The sequence below is a fragment of the Sinohyriopsis cumingii genome, unplaced genomic scaffold (genome assembly GCF_028554795.1).
Source record: "Sinohyriopsis cumingii isolate HCF-2022 unplaced genomic scaffold, ASM2855479v2 utg000426l, whole genome shotgun sequence".
NCBI classification, from domain to species: Eukaryota; Metazoa; Mollusca; class Bivalvia; order Unionida; family Unionidae; genus Sinohyriopsis; species Sinohyriopsis cumingii.
This window is the reverse complement of record NW_028315897.1, coordinates 9,528,465-9,554,265: the sequence shown is the minus strand read 5'-3', so window position 1 is coordinate 9,554,265 and position 25,801 is coordinate 9,528,465. Positions and strand designations below refer to the sequence as shown.

Below are 25,801 nucleotides of genomic sequence, written 5' to 3'. Positions count from 1 at the left end.
TTACTTTCAGTCATGCAACAGATAAAATCAAAACGATCCTATTGTACGTGCATAGCTATGCCTGTTGTATCTAATTATGTTAACAAACTCACGACAAGTGTGTTTTTGGATAAATTAGATAAATACTGAAATAGGTCTTGGTAGCATCTGTCAAATTTAGTGCTGCCACATTACAACCTTATTAAAATCTTAGTTATTTTACTTTCCTTTGTTATTTATTGTATCCATATTAAATGGCAGAATTGCACAGATTATGTTCGGTACTTTAGTAAATAAGGCATATTAATGTTATTTACGGAATACAAAACATTTGAAATTGAGGTGTTGAAGGACGCTACGAATACCATATCCCATGCTATATTCCATATCCATTATAGTATTCGTTATTTATATATCTTTAAGGTTTTCCTACACTCATTTTGAAGAAAAAAGACCATTCTATGAGATATGCTATCTGCACCTTCTATGTAGATTTATAACATGGAATACACTTCAAACATATGCATCCATAATTTGTTTTAGGCAGTTCATTCCACTGTGTCAAAGGTCAGAAAACCAAAGCAAAAGCAGTCTACACGTTGCCATATACTCAGAGGTCGTAACCCAGTGCCCAGTGAATATAATATCTATCTGACAAAATTGTATCTCTTTTCCCTATAGGTATCATACGCATGGGCAGTATATACACTTTGGTGAATATATTGCCAGTAGGAGCAAAGGTGGTTACAGAGAGATAGGCTGAACAATCATACCGAAATAAAATCAAATGTACTAATTTATCATGGGTATCAGATTTATCAAGCCTCTACTAGTTTTTAGAGTGATAAGTCATGCAAGTTAGCACTGACTTGTTTTACAAGAAAGGAACCAATCCTATATTAAATGTATCCAGTACTAAAATGGACACATACAGCAGCATACAAATAAAATTAAATGTGACACCCACACTATATATCTGGTCTACTTGTTCCCATTTTGTGTCTCAGTACGCAGTACTGGTGAACAGTCTTTAAACAACTAAAATTACCCATAAATGAATATGTTTAGCAAAACATAATATAGTTTACAATTTATCATAATAGAGATACCAATGTGATGAATGTGTTTTGTATCCATTTAGAAGATGCCAAAAATAATAGTTTTACTATAGAAGTTTCTTGTGTAGGGTTTACGCAAAGAAACCTATAATGGATATATGTTTTAATATTCTAGAAAATCAAAATAAAATACACATTTCCGTTTTGAAGCAACAGTTACATAATAAATGTTATCCTAAATTATACCGAACGTTTTATATGCCCATTATATATGAGAGTTTATAATTAACTACACTCCCATTAGCACCAAGTACCAAATTAAATTACCTAGCCGACATGATGTACAAATACAATCTATGAAAATAATGATTGAGTTTAGGCACAAAGGAAACGTATTCAACAAAGTTCTAAGTCGTGCTTAGCCTCTCAGTAAACGTTACAGCAGAACCATATTTAGGCAAATGATTATAAAATAAAGCTTGTTTATCGTATGTAAATCAGACATATCATGATCATAACAAGGCCTTAGAAGAACACAAATCAAAGGAACACATTCAGTTCATTGAAAAGTACAATTTGTTAGGTGTGGTGGATCTTTTTTGGAACGTGTCAGACGGAAAGAATGTTCACATTTTGGAACAGCTGTTTGTTATTGGAATGTGTCGGTGTAATACAAAAGTATATGTGCATGTTTTGAGTGTGCTGTTTTTATTTGAATATGTCAGATGGATCAAATCTATATCTAAATTTTGGATGTAATCCTTCTCATTGGAATGTGTCGATCGGAAAAACCGCTGTCAACATTTTGGGTGTAGTATTTCTTATTGGATTTTGTCAACAATTTGGTTGTGGTGTATCATTATTGGAATCTGTCGGACGAAACAAATTATGCTCACATATTTGGTTTGGGGTTCTTTTTTTGAATGTATGGGACGGAAACAATATATGTCCATATTTTGGGTGCGGTGTTTTATAACGGAATGAGTATTGCGAAAGAAAATCTAATTCCAAGTTGTATGTCTTGTCCATCTTATTGAAAAGGGTCGGGAAGAACAAATTTCTGTCCACATTTTGAGTGCGCTGTTTGTTATTGTAATGTTTCAGGTGTGTTGTTTGTTCTTTGAATGTGTGGTATTGGAACAATCTATATGCAAATTTTAGTGTGGTGTTGTGTTATTGGAATGCGTCGGACAGAAAATGTCTATATCTACATTTTGTTCCTTGTTTCTATTTGATCTGAGTTCGTACACATTTTCGGTGTGATGTTTTTAATTCGAATATGTGGACGGAAAACATCTACTTCCACAGTCTTGGTTGTACTATATGTTGCTGTAATATGTTGGGTGTGATGTTTCTTATTGCAGCATGTTGGAAGGAAAATAATATTTGTCTACATTTTGGGTATACGGTTTCTTACTAATATTTGTCAAACTGAGATACAAGTTATGATTACATTGTGATTTTTATGTTCCACATTTCAGTTTGTCGGTCAGACACAAAAATGTATGTCTATATTGTGTGTGTACTGTTTGTTATTGCAATGTGTCTGAGTCTGACGTAAATAAAATATACATCCACATTTTGGATGTGCTGTTTCCTATTGGAATCTATCGGAAGGAAATAATAATATGCAAAACATTATTTGATGTGGTGTTACTTATTGTAGTGTGTCGAAAGGAAAAGAAAATATATTCCTGCATCTTAGGTGTAGTCTTTATTCTTTGAATGTGTTGGACGGCAACAAAAATATCTGTCCATATTCTGCCTGTGATGTTTCTTATTAGAATATGTCGGACATGAAACATGTGTTCATATGTTTTGTGTAAGGTTTCTTATTGCAATGTGTGGGAAGGAATACATTTATTTTTAATTTCTGTGTGTATTTTTTTTTCTAATTGAGATATTGGGAAGGTAATGGAAGTTTTGTTTTTCTCCAATTAAAAAGGTATTGTCCAGATGTCAAATTTATTTACAAATGAAATAAGCTTTATTTGCATTAAACGAAGTAAATTTCGCCTTTTATAGTATCATGTTTATTATGTTTTTTTTTTTTTCAGCGAGAGAGGTACGGATATGTAAGTATTATTATTTTGTAAGTACATGCATTGTCAAATAAATGTAACATTAATATAGACGCTCTGTTAGAACTAATCATAATACAGAAGAATGATCATTTCATTTATAATGTAAATATTTTTCTATTTTAGGATCATATGTCAATAACAATTTTTGCATCACATTAGGTTATCCTAGTGGTTTTTCTATATTAATAACGAAGTTATCAGTTGTTTGAGTTAATGACATAATACGTGTATATAACTTCTATAGCGGGGAAAAGGAGTAAACTATAATAACAAAAATATAAATAATAAGATACAGAGATTGGAATGCAAGTATGTCAATGGCCGCCTGTATATCTAGTGAAGGAAGAACCTGGGAAAAAACAGGAATAACTACCAACCCGGCTGGCAAGTTTTCTTACATACTCATGTTAGCCAGTCTGAGACCCGAACCCACGCGGATAGATGTGATATGTAGTGGTTTGTAAAAGTCAGCGCCTTAGAAAAATATGTCACTCACACGGGGTCTCATGTACATAGGTATGTATGTATGTATGTATGTATGTATGTATGTATGTATGTATGTATGTATGTATGTATGCATGTATGTATTGTATGTATGTATTGTATGTATGTATGTATGTATGTATGTATGTATGTATGTATGTATGTATGTAAGCATCTCTATATTCTCTTTAGCAGAGATAACATTCGGTTAACACCATACATGATTATTAAAGATACTAAAATACAGCAGAGAATCGTGTGAAAAGATCAATCAATATATATAGAACATAAAATGTTTTAATACATATAATGATATAATTATATGTTGCATATTGTGGAGCTCGGTATCGCTTAGCTTACAACGGCACACATCTTTAAACAATTAAATGATTATGTTGACATTAAAGTTCGTCTTGCTTTATCTGGTATAGACTGATACATGATAACACTGATTACACTGGACAACAAATTTTTACAAAAGTCATGTTACTGAAATAAAATTAGTCAATTCTTATCAATTTTTATGTGCTGAACACGTATATGACAGTCAAATTGCAAAATTGGCTCTAGTTTTTTTGTAATCTGCAAGAAATTAATGTTTACATAACGAAATGCATTCCAATAGTAAAAGGTCAACTGTAATAGCCTACCTATAAAAAATCAAGTCATTGACTACATCTTAGATTTCTTCGCCTGTCTCTTGTACAGCTGTTCGGGAGCATCTCTGAGGAGTGTCCAGCAGTAGTCAGCCAGCATTGTAGTGGACCATTTTCCCTGGTATCTCTGTTCCATTGTTGCGATATCTTGATGAAAACGTTCGCCGTGTTCATCACTAACAATACCACAGTTGCTAGGAAAGAAATCCAAATGGGAATGAAGGAAGTGAATCTTTAGAGACATATTGCAGCCAAGTTTCTTATACTTCATCAACATGTCTTCTACTAGTTCCTTATAGTTTTCTGCCCTAACATTTCCGAGGAAGTTTGTAGAAACTAGGCGAAAAGCATTCCATGCTTGTTTCGCGTCACCTTCCAGCAAGTTGTTGAACCGGTCATCTTTGAAAAGCTCTCGAATCTGAGGACCCACAAAAACTCCCTCTTTAATCTTTGCTTCGCTGAGTCGAGGGAATTTTTCATGCAGGTATCGGAATGCTGGCAAAGTCCGGTCAATGGCTTTCACGAAGTTCTTCATCAAACCTAGTTTGATGTGAAGGGGTGGTAGCAAGATTTTCTGAGCCTCAACCAGAGCTGGGTGTTGGATATTCTTCTCTCCAATGGCTACATTCTGCCTGTGAGTCCATTCCTTCCTCATGTAGTGCATTTCCCTTGCTCGGCTATCCCACTCGCATAAGAAACACATGTATTTTGTATATCCTTGCTGCAGTCCCATTAAAAGGGCAACTACCTTCAAATCACCACAGAGGTGCCAGCTGTACTTGTTATGCTCAATGGAATTCAGTAGCTGCCTTAAGTTATCGTATGTCTCTTTCATGTGGACAGCATACGCTACTGGAATAGATGGAAGAATGTTTCCATTGTGCAAAAGCACAGCCTTGAGACTCAGTTTCGAAGAGTCCACAAATAGTCTCCATTCTTGTGGGTCATGAGTGATTTTTAAAGCATTCATGAGGCCCTCAATATCGGAACAGAATATCAGATTACTTTCCTTTCTGAAGAAAGGCTCCAATTGCTGGTGGCGCTTTCGATATGCAGTAATTGTGACATCTTCTTCTAGAAGATTCCATTGTTGGAGTCTTGATCCTAGCAATTCTGCCTTGTTCTTTGATAAGTCCAAATCACGAATCAGGTCATTTAGTTCTTCCTGTGTTATTCTGTGTGGGGTTGATGATGCACCACAGTGAAAATCTGGATCACTGCATGCTGATGACCAGGAGAAGAACAGGTCGACTCACCTTTGTCTTCGTCAGATGAATCAAGAGAATATTCTGCTGGAGGTTCTGGAATAGGAAGTCCCTCACCATGTGGAACTGGTCTCAATGCAGACGGAATGTTTGGGTAGACTATTCTCGACTTCTTTCGCTTCGTTATTCCGCCGGAAAGAGGAGGAACCAAGCAGAAGTAACAGTCATTTAGGTGGTTGCTTGGCTCTCTCCACACCATTGGGACTGCAAACGGCATTGATGACCTTTTGCAATTCAACCACTGTGAAAGCTGTGTTGTACATGTAGCACAGCATATATGCGGAGCCCAAGGCTTGTCTTGGTCACCAACCTTGCATCCAAAGTAAAGATGATATGCCTTCTTCACTTGAGAATTGATACTTTTCTTCTGGTTGGCAAATGTCACTTCCCCACAAATATAGCAAAAATTGTCCGCGGTATTAACACACTTTCGAGGCATTACTGTTCTTTATTGTACGTAAATGGATAAAATAATAAGTTTTATGTAACAGTAGCTTGAACTGTCTCGCACAACGTCTAAAATATTTTAAATGCTGAACCTATCTGATTGGGCTTTATATAGTACACTGCTTACGTCAGCTTCAGCAGCCGCCTGGCATTAGTATAATAGGCCTACACATGTATAGTACACTGCTGACGTCAACTTACTTCAGCAGCCGCATGGCATTAGTATTGCATTGCATCAGAAAATGATGCAATCAACTGTGGATGATGTGAGCATGATGGTATTATGCAATGTTACATCATTATTCCGGATGTTGCTGCAGTCCTACTGGAGAAATTTACACAGTGAAACATAGAAAATGAGGTATATGAATATCTTCAAAACGAGAGCCAATACAAATTTTTCACGGTTATATTCGTGTTCGGCACACCAAAATACTACAGATTAGGGCCTTTTCAAGTCAGTAATGATTTCACTGTTGACCAGTGTTATAGAATAGGAAAGAGGATCGTTATACACGTTACAGATCATGTTTGAGATTTCTGCTGTAATTATTATCCAGTCTCCTGTTATGCTTGTTCTAGACTTAGCATAGAATTTTATTTGAACAAGCATCGTAGGAAAGTATCAGCAATACTTTATCAGATTGTATCCTTTTGCAAATTATGTCGTATTTAAAACTGATTAAAATAACACAGTTGACCTAAACAACGGCACGGAGCTTACAACTGAAAGCTTCTTGAACACTTAAACACCATAAACTACTCAGAACTTAATATAGATGAGTATTGTCTCGAAGTGTTCGTATGTTGCAGTTTTTGTGATGAGTGTGGTTTACAATTAGCTTCTACAAACCAATCCATATACTGTCGGAATAATGATATAGTACTTCAGACTTTTAGTTTCGAAACACCTGGTCATTCCCGTCGTTCCACCGATATCAGAACAAAAAGGCTACATTTCTGGTGAAATATCTTGAAAACGTTAGTTCCGTCTATTACAAATGTCCACACGTAATAACTGTTTTATATAGTTTTACATAATATGAGGTAAAAAGTGTAGGGTGAATAAATGTGGTTTTGTATATGGAAAAACAACTCCGAAGGTAGAGGTGATAGACAACGCCACACTGATATCGTTGCTAAAAAATCGATTTAGTTGTATAATTCTTTTAAAGACGAGTATTAGCCCATATTCATTAACTTTTAATAACAACTTCAATACAGCCAGTGGCCTACCTATGGACATATTGGCCAATACTCAATGAAATGAATGCATACTTGAACACTGCTGCTGTACATACTCACTGTATACGTAAGAGTCAACTAATACAGTTATTATCGACGATAATGCTGCCGTTTGACTAAATTGCTTCATTTTCTTGGAAAATGTGTTGGCAAAACACACTTTCCCCCATATATCCAGTATATCCTAAAGAAAGATTGTAAATGGATACAAACGATATGTTACGGGCCTCATTTTGGAAATACATGCTTTTAAAATGCTTGCGATAAAACTATGCAAATTCGGACAAATGAGCTCTCCTGATTTACGTCCGGTAGTATCTGTGGGACTACAGCGATACAGTTAAAATAGTTTGAATTTGTAAGTAAACTGTTTTATACACTCTACCCAATTATGTTCCGTTCTTTGTGTGTGTGTGTGTGTGTGTGTGTGCTACTTAGATTTTTAAAATAGCTTTAACAATTTTCCAGTGATATCGCTTTGATGTCTGCAGTGTGGCAGTTTAAAGTGAAGTCAAGCATTTGGGCATCATGCCGCAGGGAAGTAGCATCATGCCCCACCCAGTCATGTTATCCTGACACACGGCCGACCAGTCATGACAATAACCTCTTAATGCTGAGCGCCTAGTGAGGCAGCTGTTAGCACCATTTTTTGAAGTATTTGGTATAACTCGGCCGGGGATCGAACCCATGACCTCCCGCACCCGGGGCGGACACTCAAACCACTAGGCCACCGGAGTGGTAGAGTATTCAGTTCTTTAAGAAAGGATTAGTTAGCAGGGAACATCATTATTTTCATACCTATGGCGATTTTGCTCGTCCGAAGCATACGATTGGTCTGGAAATAAATTATGAATTATCTCTGAAGTACCAGGTAACACCCAGTATTATTGAATATTTTAGAAACTTTTGACACCTGTTAATACCGTAGTGGTATAATGAATCACAAATCTTATAACATAATCTTTGATAACTTCTGCTTCAAATTATTATAAAAAATACTAGATGGCGAGCTGCGATATAGAAAGCTACTGTTCAGATTTGATAGCGTTTTTGTCAAATTTATAAACTATTGCCTGCAAGTTAATCCTGATTAGCAATGCAACAATGATTGTTTTAAGCTACTATATGGTAAACAAGAATCATCATGAATAACCAACGATATAATCGTTCCCAAAGCGAATTTCAATGCAAGTACTATTTGCAGTGCAAGGCACAATTAAAGATGCTTTAACTGTACACACCAATAATCAAAATAAACCGAAATAAGCAGAACATAGAAAAATGGCGCATTTGGCATTAAAATTGAATCGTATGCTAGATAAATTAATAAACAGCATTGTATGGATAATAACTGTACAATCCGGTATAATCATTTAAACATGGCATAAAGGAACTGTTTAATAAAGGATGAAACAGTTTAGCATTATGTATGCAGAACAGTGCCGTTTATAATAATAATAATAATAATTATTATTATTAATATTATTATTAGTATTATTAGGATTAATATTATTATTGCTAATAGTAGTAGTATCAGTAGTAGTTGTGTTTACTCATGTATTTACCTATATATTTAACAAGAATAATGCATTTTAGTCATTAATGACTTGTTGGTTACTTGTTCTGCCACATATTAACCGTTTATTAAATTCGATTCGATAGTCACTGACATATAATCAAGTATAATAATGACAATATATACATGTGCTGCTAAAAAACCTAGCTTAAAATCTAAACAATAACAAGTTCACAGAAACATTAACCAATTTGTGGATCTTAACGTTTTATAAATTATATTCCTTTACATATAAATGCATATACGCACTTTAAAGATTTAATGAAACAAAACTTCAAAAGGAGAAAATGTACTGACCAATCATTATATCACGATGTATGGAAGAGAATTGCCACAGTGTAACAAGGTGCTATGAAACATTTCAACTGCGTAAAGATATATACGTGAATTGAATGTGATATTTTTAAAGACGTCCAATGTGTTTGCTATTTTCTTAGAGAGTTACAAAGTATAGTCTGTACATTACGGTGATGTATCAGAACTAGCTAGCTATGGTTGACTAAATAGTAAGGTAGAATAAACAATGCTGACATACTGAACTTGGAAGAAGATTATATATATATATATATATATATATATATATATATATATATATATATATATATATATATATATATATATATATATATATATATATATATATATATATATATATATATATATGTGTGTGTGTGTGTGTGTGTGTGTGTGTGTGTGTGTGTGTGTGTGTGTGTAAGAGCAGTAGCTAGAATCATATACCAAACTAAAGACGTGTTTGAGACAAAATGATCATAACAAAACTCGCTACGAAAGGTTTCAGATTTATTTTCATGTTTTCCTTTACAACACAGTTGGAAATTTTAGTAAAGAGAAAACTGAAACATCGTATTGACGTACAGAAATATTTTGAACCTCAGAAGTGTATCCATTTGCAAGAAAAACATAACTGAATGAAGATATGATATTAACTACTTAAAAAAACAAGACTATACAATTGTCCACACTGAAAGGGCTATACGGTGTTCTTATAGATTGCTTATTATAACTTCTGCTAAAAAGATATGGAAGCGATTTGGTGTCAAAAGAAAACGTTTCATCAGAGATACATATTATATGTGAATTAATCTTGAAACAGACAACCTAAATATTTCTGTTCTGTAAATAAAACAGAGGTAAAGGTCACAAATGAATAACACCAACGCACATAGCATAATACATTTGACATTGTATGTTGGCACTTGTGATTATGTTTTTTCTACTGAATAGCCCAGATGGTGGAAATGCAATGATCATACGTTTGTCTTTTTCACACGGGATAGGATGCTTGTGGGTATATATGATATGTACATTTTCTAGACTTGAGACAATAATTACTGTATTTGGTACTTGAATTTCTGGGTATGAGACAGGCTGCATATTTGTCCCATATTAACTTGAACTCATCCAAACTAATCATTGCTTCTGAGAAAAGAAATATCAATATATATATATATATATATATATATATATATATATATATATATATATATATATATATATATATATATATATATATATATATATATTCTGTCCTTATCGATAATTCGCAAAACTAAACGTACCTTACGTCTACAGAATTCAGCTTTTCTTCATTCAGTGTAATTTTTTTATCGCTGGTTAATGTGAATATTAAATTTACAGTATTTTATATTATATTATTGTATATATTTTAGCTTCGTTTATGGTTAAAGATTTTTAAAAAATGTAATGTGCTTATTGTTTTAAAAAAGCTGTGTGAGTTTGTTGGTCAGAAGTATGTTTATTTTATTACAAAATCTTATTTTCTGGGAAATTCTCAACAACGATTTACATTATTTGTACAGGATAATCCTGACATATAGTTATTTTCTAGCTAGTATATGTTACTTTACATCGCCACTAAGTTGTGAAGAATCAATAATGCTTAACGTTTAATTTGTATACCCCTGTCGCATATATAATATTCGTTAAATCTGAATCGCGCTATATCTTCAACATGTCTAATCGTTAAAATATAGTAGATACAGCCAGAAGCAGCACAAGAAATGTATTTAATAGGAAATGTGTTATACTTGAGAAGTCGGATGAAGTACGAGGGTTTTTGCTTTTATGGATATGCTTGACCAACATAACGAGTGTAGCAGTATAGTTCAGATAGATACAGGGAAATGTGCCATAAAGAATCTTATGAGCAGATACGCTTCCTATTATATCATTCATATTTCTCCCTGCTTCAGTCTGCAATGTTTGTTCCTAATTTGAGACTAAGTTATTATTTAATGCAAAATAAGTTACGATGATTGTTGCAAATATCTTGAGGTTTCTTGTCCGATGCATAGCAGAGTAATAGTGGCAATTGTTCTAGGTTATTTGTGAGGTAGAGCTTAAAAGAATGTGTGCATGAAAGTTTGTATGATTGTATAAAAAAGAAACATTATATACAGTAACATACTTAAGGTTAGATCTCTCACTGTGTGGTACACTATTTACCTGCTGGGCATATGGTAAAACGAAGGCCATCAGGTTACAAATAAATATACCATAGCACATTTTCAAAACTTTTACATTCTATGTTCGTAACGTCTTAGTAACTGTGTTCCTTATTTACTTTCATGTCGAAGTCTAGCACAGAACAATTCTAGTCTTTATTAGCCAATAAACGGTTCTTTTAAAGTTATCTTCTTTGTTTACTTTCGACTCGAGTTAAGCCCATATTGTTATTAGATCTGATATTTTTAATAAACTGGTCATTCAATAAATGTGGAAGATGATATTGCTTTTTACTTTGTTTGAATAGTTTTATTGATTTTATTTCTTTGAATTATCTCTACTAAGTCCTAACCAGGCCCCCAAAGTGATTTTATGTAGGTTCTTGACCTCAACACCAGTAAGTAAAAATATATACTGAAGGGGGTTTCAGTGACATGTTCGGAAATATAACTTAAAATAACAGTGGCAAAGGCATTGAACTTTGAGGGACTTTAGTTTTGACATGTTAACTCAATCACCCCTAGCGCCGCGTTTACATGGCAATAGGTAGCAGCGTACTGCCGAGCTCTGTAGCGTCAATGTCAGGTATTATGCACTAAAGAGGGTGGTATTATAGAAAGGTGACAGATGCAGCTCTACAATGCTACCAAATAATCTGGACGTTGTAGCTTCATTACAATACAGAGAGAAAATCATAATTTTTTGGCCCGTTTTTCTTTTCCCCCAAATTTCGCCCGTGGTCGGAATCCGATTTTGTGTCAGGATCTTATACTTTTTGGCCTAATAGCTAAGGCAGACCGGTCTAAACTGCACACAGACAGGTGCACCTTTGCAAAATGTAGGATTAGGTGGGCATTTGGAATAAAGAGTGGTCTCCATACGAATATGAAGGGTCCGTTAAGCAAAAGAAAAATCCAACTTTTACCCTTCTGCTGATGCGCGAGCGAAACAACCAACAGACAACGACGTTTCTAACACAATTATGCATTTGGCTAATGCAAAATCTCTTGGAAATTGGTGTATTAGGATGTATCCAGAAACAGTCCCAAAATGTGTTTCCTACTCGCATTTAAGGCAAAAAAGACAACCTACAGGGGTTAATGAGTTAATATGATATGTTCTTACTCAGTAATGAGCCTGTAATAGATCGTTTCTTAATTTTTAAATATGAACATATACATTCTTCTCTTCAAGTATTTTGTTTAATGGAAAATGCAGTACTAAATCAAACGCAAAAGACGCAAACAAGCACTTTTTCATACCTGAAAATGATTACGTTAGCACATAGAGAGAGATAGAGATAGAGAGAGAGTCTCATGTGGACAACAAATAAACTTTCCATTGTAAAATCACAATGAACGCTGTAATATTGGAGATTATAACATACACTCTTGGTTAGAGCGTCCACGTTGGATGCGGGAGGTCTCGGGTTCGAACCCCACCAGAGTCATACCAAAGGCTTATACAAATGGTACTGATCAGCTGACTCGCTAGGCTCGCATGATTAACAGGTTAGTGTTAGGGCTGGTCGGCCTGGTGTCAAGATAATGTGACTGGATGGGACATGATGCTATATGTCTGCGGCATGATGCCTCAGTGCTAGACATCACTATAAAATAACTGTTACACTGTAGACATAATAGCGATATGACTGTAAATTTGTTAAAGCTACAGATTGTGTTATTAATTAAAGGAATCAAACATATCCTGCACATGTAATAATTTTGGTACGTGTCATGAAAGAGCTTAACATTTTGTTGTAATATACGAAACTCCTTTTTAGTAAAGTGTCTGAATTGTGATGCAAGAGTAAAGTTATGTTATCTTTCTTTTCATCCTTCGGTAAGTGTCAATTTTATGCTTTTTGGCATCATATCCGTTAAGCAAATATGCACCATGACTAACAGCAGGCAAGATATTTTCCCACAAATATTATTGCTTTTTTCGTAAATGATGAATTGTCTCTGCAGTTGCACGATGCCCAATACCATATTTATCACAACGACTGACTTTTGTTTATATGATGATGTGAAAATGAACGATAATAAAAAATAATCTTCATCTTTACGTGCTCTTGATTTGCACGCGTACAAGCATACTTGGTGGCGATCAATGGAATATTATAGTGTTGTTTTATATTTATGATGACATTGTTAACTTTATATATTGCAGCCTGCGTTTAATGCTCATTATTAAATACGGCAAAGATCATTACATGTCAATGCTTTGTGCACACGAATCATAATGAATGCCCAAATTTAAACGGTTCTTTCCCAAATGAGCCATTTATTAATATTACTTACGATCAATTATACCAGGTATAAGATAATTCATGTGTGTCAGGTCACAAAAAGCACGAAATAAAAGAAAATGAATACAATATAGATATAACAGTGAATGTAATGTGATATTTATTAAACTTAAATCATTTACAATATAAAATAAGGAATATATTTTGGAACAATCCACTACCAGCATGTACATTGTTTTAGATATGGAACAATGTACATATTAATAAAGGATGCTTTCAATTAGATTTAATCTATACGGAATTTGCATGCACTTGGTGTCCTGGAGGAATTTTTTGAGCCATACGACACTTGGTTACTCTGGTCCGTTTGGTTTTATTCTTGTTACGAACTTCCTTACACTTAGTCAAATACGTCAGATGGGGAAGGACATGTTTAGTACAGGCGATAATCACATCTGGGACAATGACAAACGAAGAATACACGCATAATGTTAGATGTATTGACATATAACGATAATAATGCACACACTCACACAATTCCACTTACACTACCTCTCGTGATGATAATAAAATATATAATGAAGTAAGATTAATACAGTCTGATTCAAGTCCAATTATTCAGCTCTCTTTTAATTGTACAGTGCTATCATTGCACTAGATTAGGAACTCAACGAAGTCAATGTTCACACTTGTATCCTGATCGAAATACAACTACAAAGTTTGTCTCCACGTATTGACAGTACATCATCTACAATTCACCAATATAATTATATACGTTTTCTTTACAAAAAAGCAGCTTAAAGTGGCCTAAAATTGAACACTATTCACTGTTCAAGAATGCAACACTATATCTTAGTTTTCCTACTTGGTGCGACCGTTATGGAGACGCGTACTCCCTCAATTTCAATGTAAGCTTAAAAGCCAAAATGCTCGACAATGTCTGTGGGGTCACGGACGCCCTTCCTGAAATTCGAAATCCACGATTTACCGTCACAAGCGCCTGATGAGAGAAATGTGATCATACACCCCTCCTGCCTGCCTGCTTGCTCCACTTATATCTCTGACTGACTGCTTTATATTCTTAAAACTCTTATGTATGCAAACTTGCTTGCCACCCAGCACAAGCATCTTGCAGGAACACGTTTGTCCTTCTAAACACAACGTCAGTTTAGCTCAGTGAGTATATCATATGTTCACGCTTGATAATATACTATGCTCAAGCTGTCGATTTGATGGGTTTGTATGACACTTCAATCAAATGATGCAGAATATCTATTAAGTATTATTCCGAATAGACTTCAGACATAATTCATCCAGGTTATTCCAACGTATGCAAGTTTATGTTTTTAATAGTAAATAAATTGTCCCTTGCAAACAAATGCTTAAGGAGTTGATACAAATCAGACTGAACAAGAGTTTTCCTTATCAAACAATATTCACCAATATTTGCACATGCAAATGGTCTGTTAATAATGAATCGGGTTCTACATGTGACCGATCCAGACCAATTACATTTGTAGTTTTTCTGTCACCGAACATGTTCTGGTACTGTTTAATAAGAAGCGACTCAAATTAATTCGATATCAGCGAATATCACGTGAGTAGTACAAATTAACATTTTCTATCTTTGATTAGCATGTGAATAGTACAAACTAGTTTTATATCAGTATCATGTGGGTATTACAACTAATTTTGATCAGTGAGTTGTGAGTAGAACAAACCAATTTGTTATATCAGTGAAAAGTTTGCTTGTAGTATAAACTAACATTATCTACCAGTGATTAGCATGTGAATAGTACAAACTATTTTTATATCAGTATCATGTGGGTATTACTACTAATTTTGATCAGTGAGTTGTAAATGAGTTGAACAAACCAACTTGTTATATCAGTGAAAAGTTTGCTTGTAGTATAAACTAACATTATCTACCAGTGAGTAGCATGTGAATAGTACAAACTAATTCTTATCAGCGAGTTGTATGTGAGTAGAACAAACTAATATCTTATATTAGTGAGTAGTTTGTGAGTAGTACTACTAACATTATCTATCAGTTAGTAGCGTGTTATTAGTACAAACTATCATTTTCTATCAGTAAGTACCATGCGAGTAATGCAGATGCTGCACAGTCTCCAAATGTGTCTGAATTAGTTACTTAGTACAGGTTTAAACAATTCAATTTCCAGATTGTTAAAAATGTACCTACCGTTCTGTGGCCTAGTGGGTAGAGCTTCCGCCTTGGGTGCGGGAGGTTGCGGGTTCGAACCCCGGCCAAGTCATACCAAAGACTTTAAAAAATGGAACTAACAGCTGCCTCACTTGGCGCTCAGCATTAAGAGATTAGTGTTAGGACTGGTCGGCCGGGTGTCAGGATAATGTGACTGGGTGGGACATCATGCTACATATATGTGGCTTGATGCCTGAGTGCTAGACATCATTATATACTGTCACACTGCAGACATCGCAGCTATATGACTGAAATATTGTTAAAGCTATGTTAAAAATCCAAATCACACACACACACATACTGTACCAATTGCATATCATGTTTCATGAAAATATATTTTATGTGGTTTTATTAGCCATCTTCAAAATCCCAACAACTTAGTCGTACTGATGCTGTGTCAAATGGAATACGTTTTGACATCTCACTGATTTTCAAATAAAGAGGAAACAACAGCGTAGTCTTCGTATAAATACATAAGCATATCGATATAATGAAATGCAAATGCGTACTCATTATTAATATGTATATATGGAACAATATACGGTATACATATTAAGCAAAACAAAGTCGATAATGGATCACCCTGTTTGACACCAGCATGTTGCTAAAATTAATTTGAACATCAGTTTGTATCTCGTTTGCAAGTTTTAACTGAGTCACTTGTTTTGTATTCAAGATCACTTTCGTGCCTACATATCATAATTACGTCTAATTAAATGGACTTTAAAGCACTTGCTGCATATATTAATGCGCTTTCAGTTCGGTTCAGTATAGTGCTGTATGTGACCTAATCTACACAATTGGATTACTATGTTACTAACATTGTGTCCAAAATCCGAATTCGTTTACTGTGTTTTCGATCTTTGTGAAGAAAGCTCATGAGGATTGGTTGCAAAATATAAAACATGGTTTAATTATAGTGTGTCCTGTAAAAAGATATAGCACTAAATATATGCTTTCTTTCATTTCAGAATATGGTAAGTGTTTACATTAAAGATGAACATTGATCATGATTTTGCGTAAGTAAATGTGTGTGATGATTGTATGGTGTTCTACATGCATCATAATAAAAAAGACGAAATTCACTGTTTTACACGAGGTTTAATTTGTCCGGAAAATAGTATCACCTTGGTTGTAAAGTTTTGAGTTCTCTCTGCTGTTTTGCATAACAATTTTAGACTCCCTGATAATGTGGCCATTTCTTAAGTTTTATGTGAAGAGAGCACTATTCTTGTACTAATATTATATCCTTTTAAACTTCCGGATATTTATGCAGATCCAGTATATTTTTGATAATTAAGCAACCCTCCTGGAGGGAAGCGTATATTCCGACCAGCTATAACCCCCAGTACTTTGCAATCTGCATTACGATATCTGCTTTCGCACCAGTCCTGCTAACTGTGAACTGGGCCTTGAAGAGCTCAAGGAGCACCTTAGAATAAGATGATGCAAAAGGAGCCGCATTGAGGAGGCCATTAACAAAACCAGACTTATTTACAGAAAACCCCAAACCTGTCCCCTTAGTGATAACGTTCTATTCGATGCCCTAAACATGTAGCAATAGTAGAACATTGAATCGGCTGAACGTATGAGATATATATAATTCCAAAAGATCATTTGGTTGCATAGACCTAACTATCTTAAGGACCATCTAGCTCGTGTGAAGGTACCGTCGAACAAGGCTACTAATCTTGGCAGATACCGCTGCAAGGGCACGCGTTGCCGAGTTTCCAATCATATGCCCTAGACAGTGGTTTGAAAAGTTAGACAACAGGAGTTAGCTACACAACCAATTAGAAGCTAGTATGTATACATACAAATCAGTTCAATCTACTAGTATATTCTGACTTGTGAGATATGTGCCATTTTAAATGTTGGCGGAACAGTTAATTTCAGAACTCTAATAATACTATATTCGCAATCAAATGAACTCGAAAGTCGCCAAGTACTATAACTAAATGGGACATTCGATAGAGTTCCTTGAACTACTTCCGTTTTCAAAAACCTGGGGTAGACCGACATTGAATGCACACGTTACGTACGATACTGGATAACGCAACTGAAAACACATGGAGAGTTCGATCTATATACAAACTTCTAACAGGCCAGTAGCAGTCTTATGCAATTTATAGCCGCTTATCAGTTTTTCACCCGTACGCAATTTCTAAAGTATCATTTATGCAGTGGATAACTATTGTTATTACAGTGGTCTACATTTGTTTAGAAGCCGTCTGCTTCATATATAAAATGTGCTATTTATTTATGAATTTTGATGTGATGAAGTCAGATATGACAAGTATAATAAATAATTGGCAACTGTTTCCAGTATATTGAAGGTTTTAGATTCTACGTCTTAGTATATTTTATAGATAGTAGAGTTTTGATCGTAAATTGTAAACCTAGGCCTTTTCATTTGTTTATGGTTCCTTTAGATGACAATATTTCACCCGTCCTGCTTATCCAACACTTATAAAAGAGCAAATACAATTTATTGCGAAACAAAAGGCAACAGAGTATTATGTATATGAACTTGCATCAGATCACCTCTGCATTATATGCCATCTTGACGTATAAACTAGGTATGATAAATAGAAACAAACTTATGCACGACATCCAAGCTAACCTAACACTTTGCTAACCTCCTACAGCAGAACAACTCGATAACTGTTTGCGTTCATTGCTTGACAAACATGCCCCAGCTACCAAGTGCAAAGTATCAATTCAAAGTGTTCTCCATTGCATAGCAGTGTTAGGGACCAGCTTCGCACTGCTAAAAGAGACCGCCGTAAGCTGAGAGGCTCTGGCTTTCCACCAGACTCACTATTCATAAGTAAATATATGAAGTCGCTAAGAAGAATGTCACAAATTTGTCAATGTAGCGAAATCAGCCCACTACACTACTAAGATCATGGAACGTTCCAGATCCGAAGAGCTCTTCGAGATTACTAACAAGATAATGTCAAGGAATAAATCAACAACACTTCCAACTACCTTCTCTCCAGATGACCTTCTGGACATGTTTCAAATTTCTTCCGTGACAAAGAACAAACCATTAGAGATAAGCTTGACAACACAATTTCATTTGACTTTTCGACACCATACAGTTGGGATATAGAATTTGAGCGGCAACCATTAGCAGCATTTAAACCTGTCTCTATGGATTTCGTACGTACAATCCTGATGAATAGTGCACCAAAGTCATGTGAACTTGATCCAATTCCAACATCACTGCTGACTGAGTGCTTCGATCCAGTATTACCTTCACTAACTGATGTTATTAAAACCTGTCTCTGTCTCATCCAGGTAATTCCCATCATTTTTCAAAACCGCCATTGTAAAGCCTCTGCTGAACAAACCAACACTAGACCATAACGATTTAAAGAACTACCGCCCAGTTTTTAATATCCCATTCATATCAAAAATCTTAGAAAAGGTTGTTCTATCCCAGCTTGTATCTCTTCTAAATTCAAACAGTCTTTATAGCAATGTACAATCTGCATATCGCCCTTGCCACAGTACTGAAACTGTTCTTCTAAAAGTAGGTAATGGCATTCTCTCTGCGTTGGATAGCGGAAAGATTACAGTCCTCACCCTCCTTGATTTGTCTGCAGCATTTGACACAATAGACAATGATATATTACTTCACCGTCTCCAGCATGTATTTGGCATTCATGATACAGCCTTACTGTGGTTCAAGTCCTACTTGATCAACAGGACACAAATTATGTCTGCAAATGGAATACACTCAAGCCCAGTTGATCTATGTTATGTTGTTCCACAGGGGTCTTTTCTTGGAGCTGTTCTATTCATTCTGTACACTCAGTCCTCTCAAGTGTCATAGATCATCATCCAGTGTCTCACCAATTGTACGCTGATGACACCCAAATATTCAAATCTAGGAACCCAACTGAAGTTGATGCTACCATCCAAGGTGTAGAGAGGTGCATTTCTGACGTGAAATCATGGATGATATGTAACAAGCTGCAGATTAATGATGATAAAACTGAGACCACTCTGATCACAACACAAAGACTTTCTCATTCACATCCTTTACATCAAACAATAAATATCAGCAACGCCAACATTAAATTCACACAATCAGTACGAAACCTAGTTGTTACTCTGGACAGTACTCTCACATTGCACTAAGAAGTCATGAACATGTGCAAGGCTGCATATCTTGAGCTGAGACGCATCAGCTCAACTCGAAAATATCTTTCAGTTGATGCCACTAAAACACTTGTGTGTTCATTAGTACTTTCAAGACTGGACTATTGTAATTCAGTTTTGTCTGGTTCATCTCAATATCTACTCCAGAAACTTCAAAAAGTTCAAAACACAGCTGCTCGGATCATACTTAGAGTACCACGAACCACGATCAGAGCACATCTCCTCGCTGCTCTGTACCCTACACTATCTATGCATTCGATCCAGAATCAAGCACAAAATGTGTTCTCTGTGCTACATTTCACTGTCGGACTCTAGTCAAACATACCTATCCGATCACACCCACGTGTACATACCAGCAAGATAATTACGCTCTTCTTCTGACAATCGTATACTCATTATTCCCACTATGAAAACAAAGTCATATGGACAGCGTTCTTTTGCATACCAGGGCCCAGCAACGTGGAATGAATTGCCTACTGAACTTAGACACAAAGACACAGTGATCACATTCAAGAGGGCCCTCAAAACTCACTTATTCTGACTGCAAGAACACGCTTAAAGACCTAATAATGTTTCCTACCTGAACTATTCTCAGCATGTTGTTATTTTATTAATGTTTTTTTTTAATTTCATGGTGTTTGTTTTTGTAATAATATTATTATATGTTTTTTATCTAATAGGTATTGTCTAAAGCTGTAAAGCGCTTAGAGCTTCTAAGATTAAGCGATATACAAAGTCTTCATTATTATTAGTATTTTTATTATTATTATATATAATTATATAGTTTAATACTTATTCTGTTCCCTGAAAGCGTTTGTCCATTGTTCCTGCTGAAATCTCTCGCCATGCTCGTCGCTCACGACTTTGCAGATCGGTAGAAACAAAATATAGAAGATCATGTAAACAAATGTATTTTTAGTGATATGTTGCAACCAAGAATTTATTGTTCCTTGAGGTGGTTTCCCACCTACTCCCTGTAGTTGTATGCCTTGTTATAACAATGAAAATGTGTTGCCACTAGCAGGAATGCATCATCTCGAAGAAGTTCACGAACCTGACGACCAACAAAAACACCTTCATTTGTCTTAGCTTCACTTAAACTTGAACATTTTCCACGGAAGTACTTGAAAGCTGCTTTTGTTTTGTCTATGGCCTTGAAAATGGTTTTCATCAGACCCAGCTTGATGTACAAGGTTGTTAACAAAATCTCCCTGATTCTACAAGCGGTGTATGCGGAACACTTTTCCTCCCAGGCTTTTATAACTGTCGGCGTGGCCAGTCTCCCTTGATGTAGTGGGAATCTCTCGCACGAGTATTCCGTTAGCAGCGAAAACAGCAGTACTTTGTTTTTCCAATCTGTAGACCAAGCAAGAGAGCAAGAATCGTTAAATCGCCACAAAGCTGTCATTGATGTTGGTCATAGTTTTCGCATCTCAAAAAGTTGTTTCATGTTTTCATAGTTTTCTTTCACATGGACTGTATGACCAGCTGGAATTGGAGGCAAAACAATGCCAGGATACATCAAAACAGATTTAAGACTCTTTTTCTATTAATCAATGATCAGTCTCCACTCATCTGGATTATGATCTATGTCGAGTGCTGCCATTACAGCATCGATGTTGTTGCAGGCTACAAGATCATCTTACATGAAGAAGAATGGGATCCTTTTGACGTTCTTGGTAAATAGAACATTGAAACACTAACATCACCTGCCAAAATATTCCACTGCTGTAGTGCGGAGTCAAACAGCTATGCCTTACACTAGGATAGTTCCAAATCCCTGACAAGGTCATGATACGTGGTTCAGAGGAGTAGTATGGGAGAACGATTCTTGTGATTCAGGAACTGGACGTCTCTCCGTGGAATACTCGGCTTATAGCTCATGGAATGTTTGGATAATGCATAGTCCACTTTTTCTTCTTTGACACACCTTTTCCAACTGGAGGCACCATGCATAAGTAACCCTTGCTGACATGATCTTTAGCTCTCTCTAAATCAGTGGCAGTGTAAAAAACATAGAGATCTTTCTCCTGTGCAATCACTGGCAGAGATTTGTTGCACAAATGTTGCAACATATGTGTAGGGTCCACCTTTTGGCATGATCTCCCGTTTTGCAGCCAAATGAAAGATGGTAGTCTTTCTTAACCATAGTGGTTATACCAAGCTTTTGTGATGCAAAGGTCACTACACCGCAAACATAGCATAAGTTATCTGCATTGTTCACACAAGTACGGGGCATAGCTGCTTTCTTTGGTAAACATAAATGATTCCCTTTTCAAACTCAGACACTGACAAATAAGAGAGCATAACGCTGTATGATTCCTAGAGCTGATATTGGGCAGTTTTTTCAGCAAAGTGATGCTAGCTGAGTTATGATTGCGTCATCCATGACTTCTCGGAATAACATGATGCACTTTATATAATGGATGAAGTAATACCAACTTCAGATTGCATCATTCACTGTTTAGCCTAAAAAGCAAGTACTGTACACACCCAGTCATATATTTATTCACAGATTCAGTCAAATATATATTTGAATCATTTCTGCTTTAAATTGAGAACCTTCCTTTTATAACTCACTTATTCCCCGCCATTCCCAAGTCATGGGGCTTATATACTGACCAAGAATCATATCTTTATAAATAGAGCCAATAAATAAGTTTAAGCATCATTTTCGTTCTCAGCGACCCACAATTAGTAAACTTTGACTATATTTTTTTCGGGAGCATTTTGGCAGTAGACCAGTGTTTATTATTATTATTATTATTATTAAAAGATCGACAAGTCATATTTTGCTAAACATAATATATTCCTGTATTTTTGGACCAGCAAACTGCATTGCTCTTGAGGCTATGTAACTTAAACTTATCCACCCTATGCCTTAATGTTGCCTTGGCGACCTTCACGTTGCTTAAATACATGATAGATTAGTGGTCTATTTCAGCAACAAAGTTCGTTCCAAAAGATACGTGTGAGTGTTTCCTCTTCCCTGCATTACTACTCGCGAGTAATGTATTTCAAAATAGCATGAGCGACTGGTATGTTAAACTTTCTTGCTCCTGTAGCAAACAACTCCTAATTCCGTGTCATTGGCATCCGTTCTCTAAAGGAAAGATGTTTTTTATGAGTGGGGCGATTGGTGAACTGGATCAACCTGATCATATGAGATTTAAAAACACTTTCTTGGAATGAACCAAACTAAATTTTATTGGATTCCCCTTTTCAAGTCATAACCGATAATGGACTACCTATAGCGGCAAAATTCGTACCAAATTGTAGCACACCCTGCTAACTGCGATAAATCGTCGAATTTGGTGCTTGGTTTCGGGCGTTCAATAGCGTCCAATAGCTCCATTTTGTCACTTTGTGTTCCACTGCCCCGACCAACTTATGGGATTCTCAATGCCTTCTATATTATGGCGGATTGGTTTGTCCCCACTGTGAGATTGGCTCTGTGGAATATGTCAGACAAGTTTTTTTAAATCCTTAGCATGCTTTTTATATGCATGCCTGTTCGCAAGAATATTGTGAAGAACACTACATTTTCTGTCTTTCAGCAATTCGGGCATACAATGTACGCGGACAAAGTCTGAATTTACCAAATCGAATAGCATGACTTTAAAGTGATATAGATGGGCACCTACAACTATACTTTATTGAAATATATTTTCGCAATATTGGTGCCCTGTCAAAATAAAAAACAACCCACTTTAGCATCGGTTCCGCATCAAACATAGAGATTTTAAGAAAATATATATAGAAACAGCTTGTTTCATTTTTTTAGCAACATCACGGTAGACATATACATTGAGTTTGAGGGTTCGCTTTCCGTCAGGTCCGGTATTTACTTACTTTATCGTTATAATCCCTTTAATATTTATTGAACAGTCACTTACGCCATGCTTTATTCACCTTGCATGACCTATGGAGTGTAAACAAATAATAGTATCTATTTTGTTAATAATTATATGTCGGCACTAAGCTTCAGAGAACTCTGAACAAATGTCTACCTCATATGATACTTCATTTTTCGCCCCACTGGGTAATCTGGGAGAATTTCTCTGCTGGGATCAACTTTAGTTTGCAACCCGACTCGTCTTCAACGATATTAGCACATATTTCATTCATTACACCATTTCATATCATTAGGTGGGGTCCCTCTTCTTATGTTTTAAAATATTAACATGAAATATTCTCAAAGTACAGTTCTTATACATTATATAGTCATGAACTTTCTTGACTTCATAGGGACTTCCCGTTTGACAAACAAGCACCGGCACTCGACCACCTATATAGCATGTCCTACTTCGGGATATACGGTTGCAATATTTCGCGTATTTTCCATCCACATTCACAATGTATGTTCCATCTTACATGTACTATCAACATTATACAGCAATAAGAGGACGTAGCCATTAAACATGTGGTCATGCGGTGTTATACTCAAGTGCGTTTTCAATAACAACCTTCCAATTCCTTTCATAGATTTCGAAGTAAATTGATCCCAGAATCCATGAGAATTTATAGGTACTCCTATTTGCAGAACATCTCATGTGCCTCTGCTATTTGTACGGTTAAAATGGGGTTGATGCTATGGATTCTGGGTACCAAGTTGCATATTCAAGTAGAATAATGATGTACTGTTTTTATTCCAATCTGTAATTGAAAATATGTGTACCACAATATAGACGGACATCATTTTGAAGGCAGTATTATCGTTTTCCTCGAAACGGTCCTCTTACAACCATGATGCTGATCGTGCTACGTTGCTGTTCACGTCAAGCAGATAAACTTCATCTAACACCCTATCAGTTATTCGTTTATTCATGTTTATGTGACCGACGTATTTACGTGTAACTCGAAGATCACATGACCTGCAATTTGTATAATTTTGTACCATCCGACATGGTAGATTCCATGCATATAGATCAGTTCATGCATACTAATTTAGAATTCACCCCACCTTTATAGTTTAATTGTACTTGACGTAATTTACTCCACAGCAGCGCTCAATGACCCATCAAGACCTTGCTCACGCACAAATTCATCACACACAACTTCGCTCAGATATTGTCGAACTTTCAAATTTCGCAGCATTTTTAACCCCTCCCCGCACCTTTGACTTAGCTTTATTTTTCGTTTTAATCTGAAACTAAATATGTAACATAGCTGGGAGTGTGAGCCTTCGACATTTGGAATCGTAAAATCTTACATAGGAGAGTCCGTACAAGATGTTTGGACGTTTCCAGTCAGAAAAAGGCGTATAAATTTATATTTTCGGGCCATAAACATAGATAAGGGTTTCTGACCTAACATTTGGTCATCCCTAATTAGTCTCCGCTTTGCCACGACTCCTGTAAAGCCGGTGTCTCATAAAGAAACAAATCTGGGACTGTTGGTGGTACCACTACCTGTTGGTCCCTATCGTAGTGGTGAGAAACATGCTCACATAGACTGAGCAACATCTCGAGATATGTGCGTACTGGCTCAAACACGTATACCTTAATTGCTGTATTAATCATGCTTTGGACAAACCACTTCTTGCCGGACAATCTGGCATACACAAACTTCACATGGTGACCTTCTAATACAAAATGGCAACTTTGCAATCTTTTTTTCTTAAACTCAGTACTAATGTATCACTATGTATGTATGTATGTATGTATGTATGTATGTATGTATGTATGTATGTATGTATGTAAAATAAATTTGATATACATATGTATTGAGCAAATCCCTTTGAAAGCTTTATTCTCTCACCCAGTGATAGCCTGTTTACCCGCTTAACAAGTGGTGAAACCATTGACGTCATTTTTTCCAATGGCATTCATTGTTTGTAGCGTCTGATTAGAAATATGTCTTTTATGTTCATCCAA

General features: G+C 35.7%; 1 protein-coding gene across 1 annotated transcript in view; it reads left to right on the top strand.

Annotated features, from left to right (window-relative positions):
- The window catches only part of LOC149774159 (E3 ubiquitin-protein ligase TRIM45-like), a 61,068-nt gene extending 43,353 nt beyond the window's left edge, over nucleotides 1–17,715 (top strand). Inside the window, exons 11-12 of the mRNA XM_089945775.1 lie at nucleotides 3,095–3,112; nucleotides 16,727–17,715. Of these exons, the coding sequence (XP_089801901.1) occupies nucleotides 3,095–3,112; nucleotides 16,727–16,762 (54 nt within the window). The 3' untranslated portion in view covers nucleotides 16,763–17,715. The remainder of the gene's footprint in view (nucleotides 1–3,094; nucleotides 3,113–16,726) is intronic.
- The last annotated feature ends 8,086 nt before the right edge of the window (nucleotides 17,716–25,801 follow it).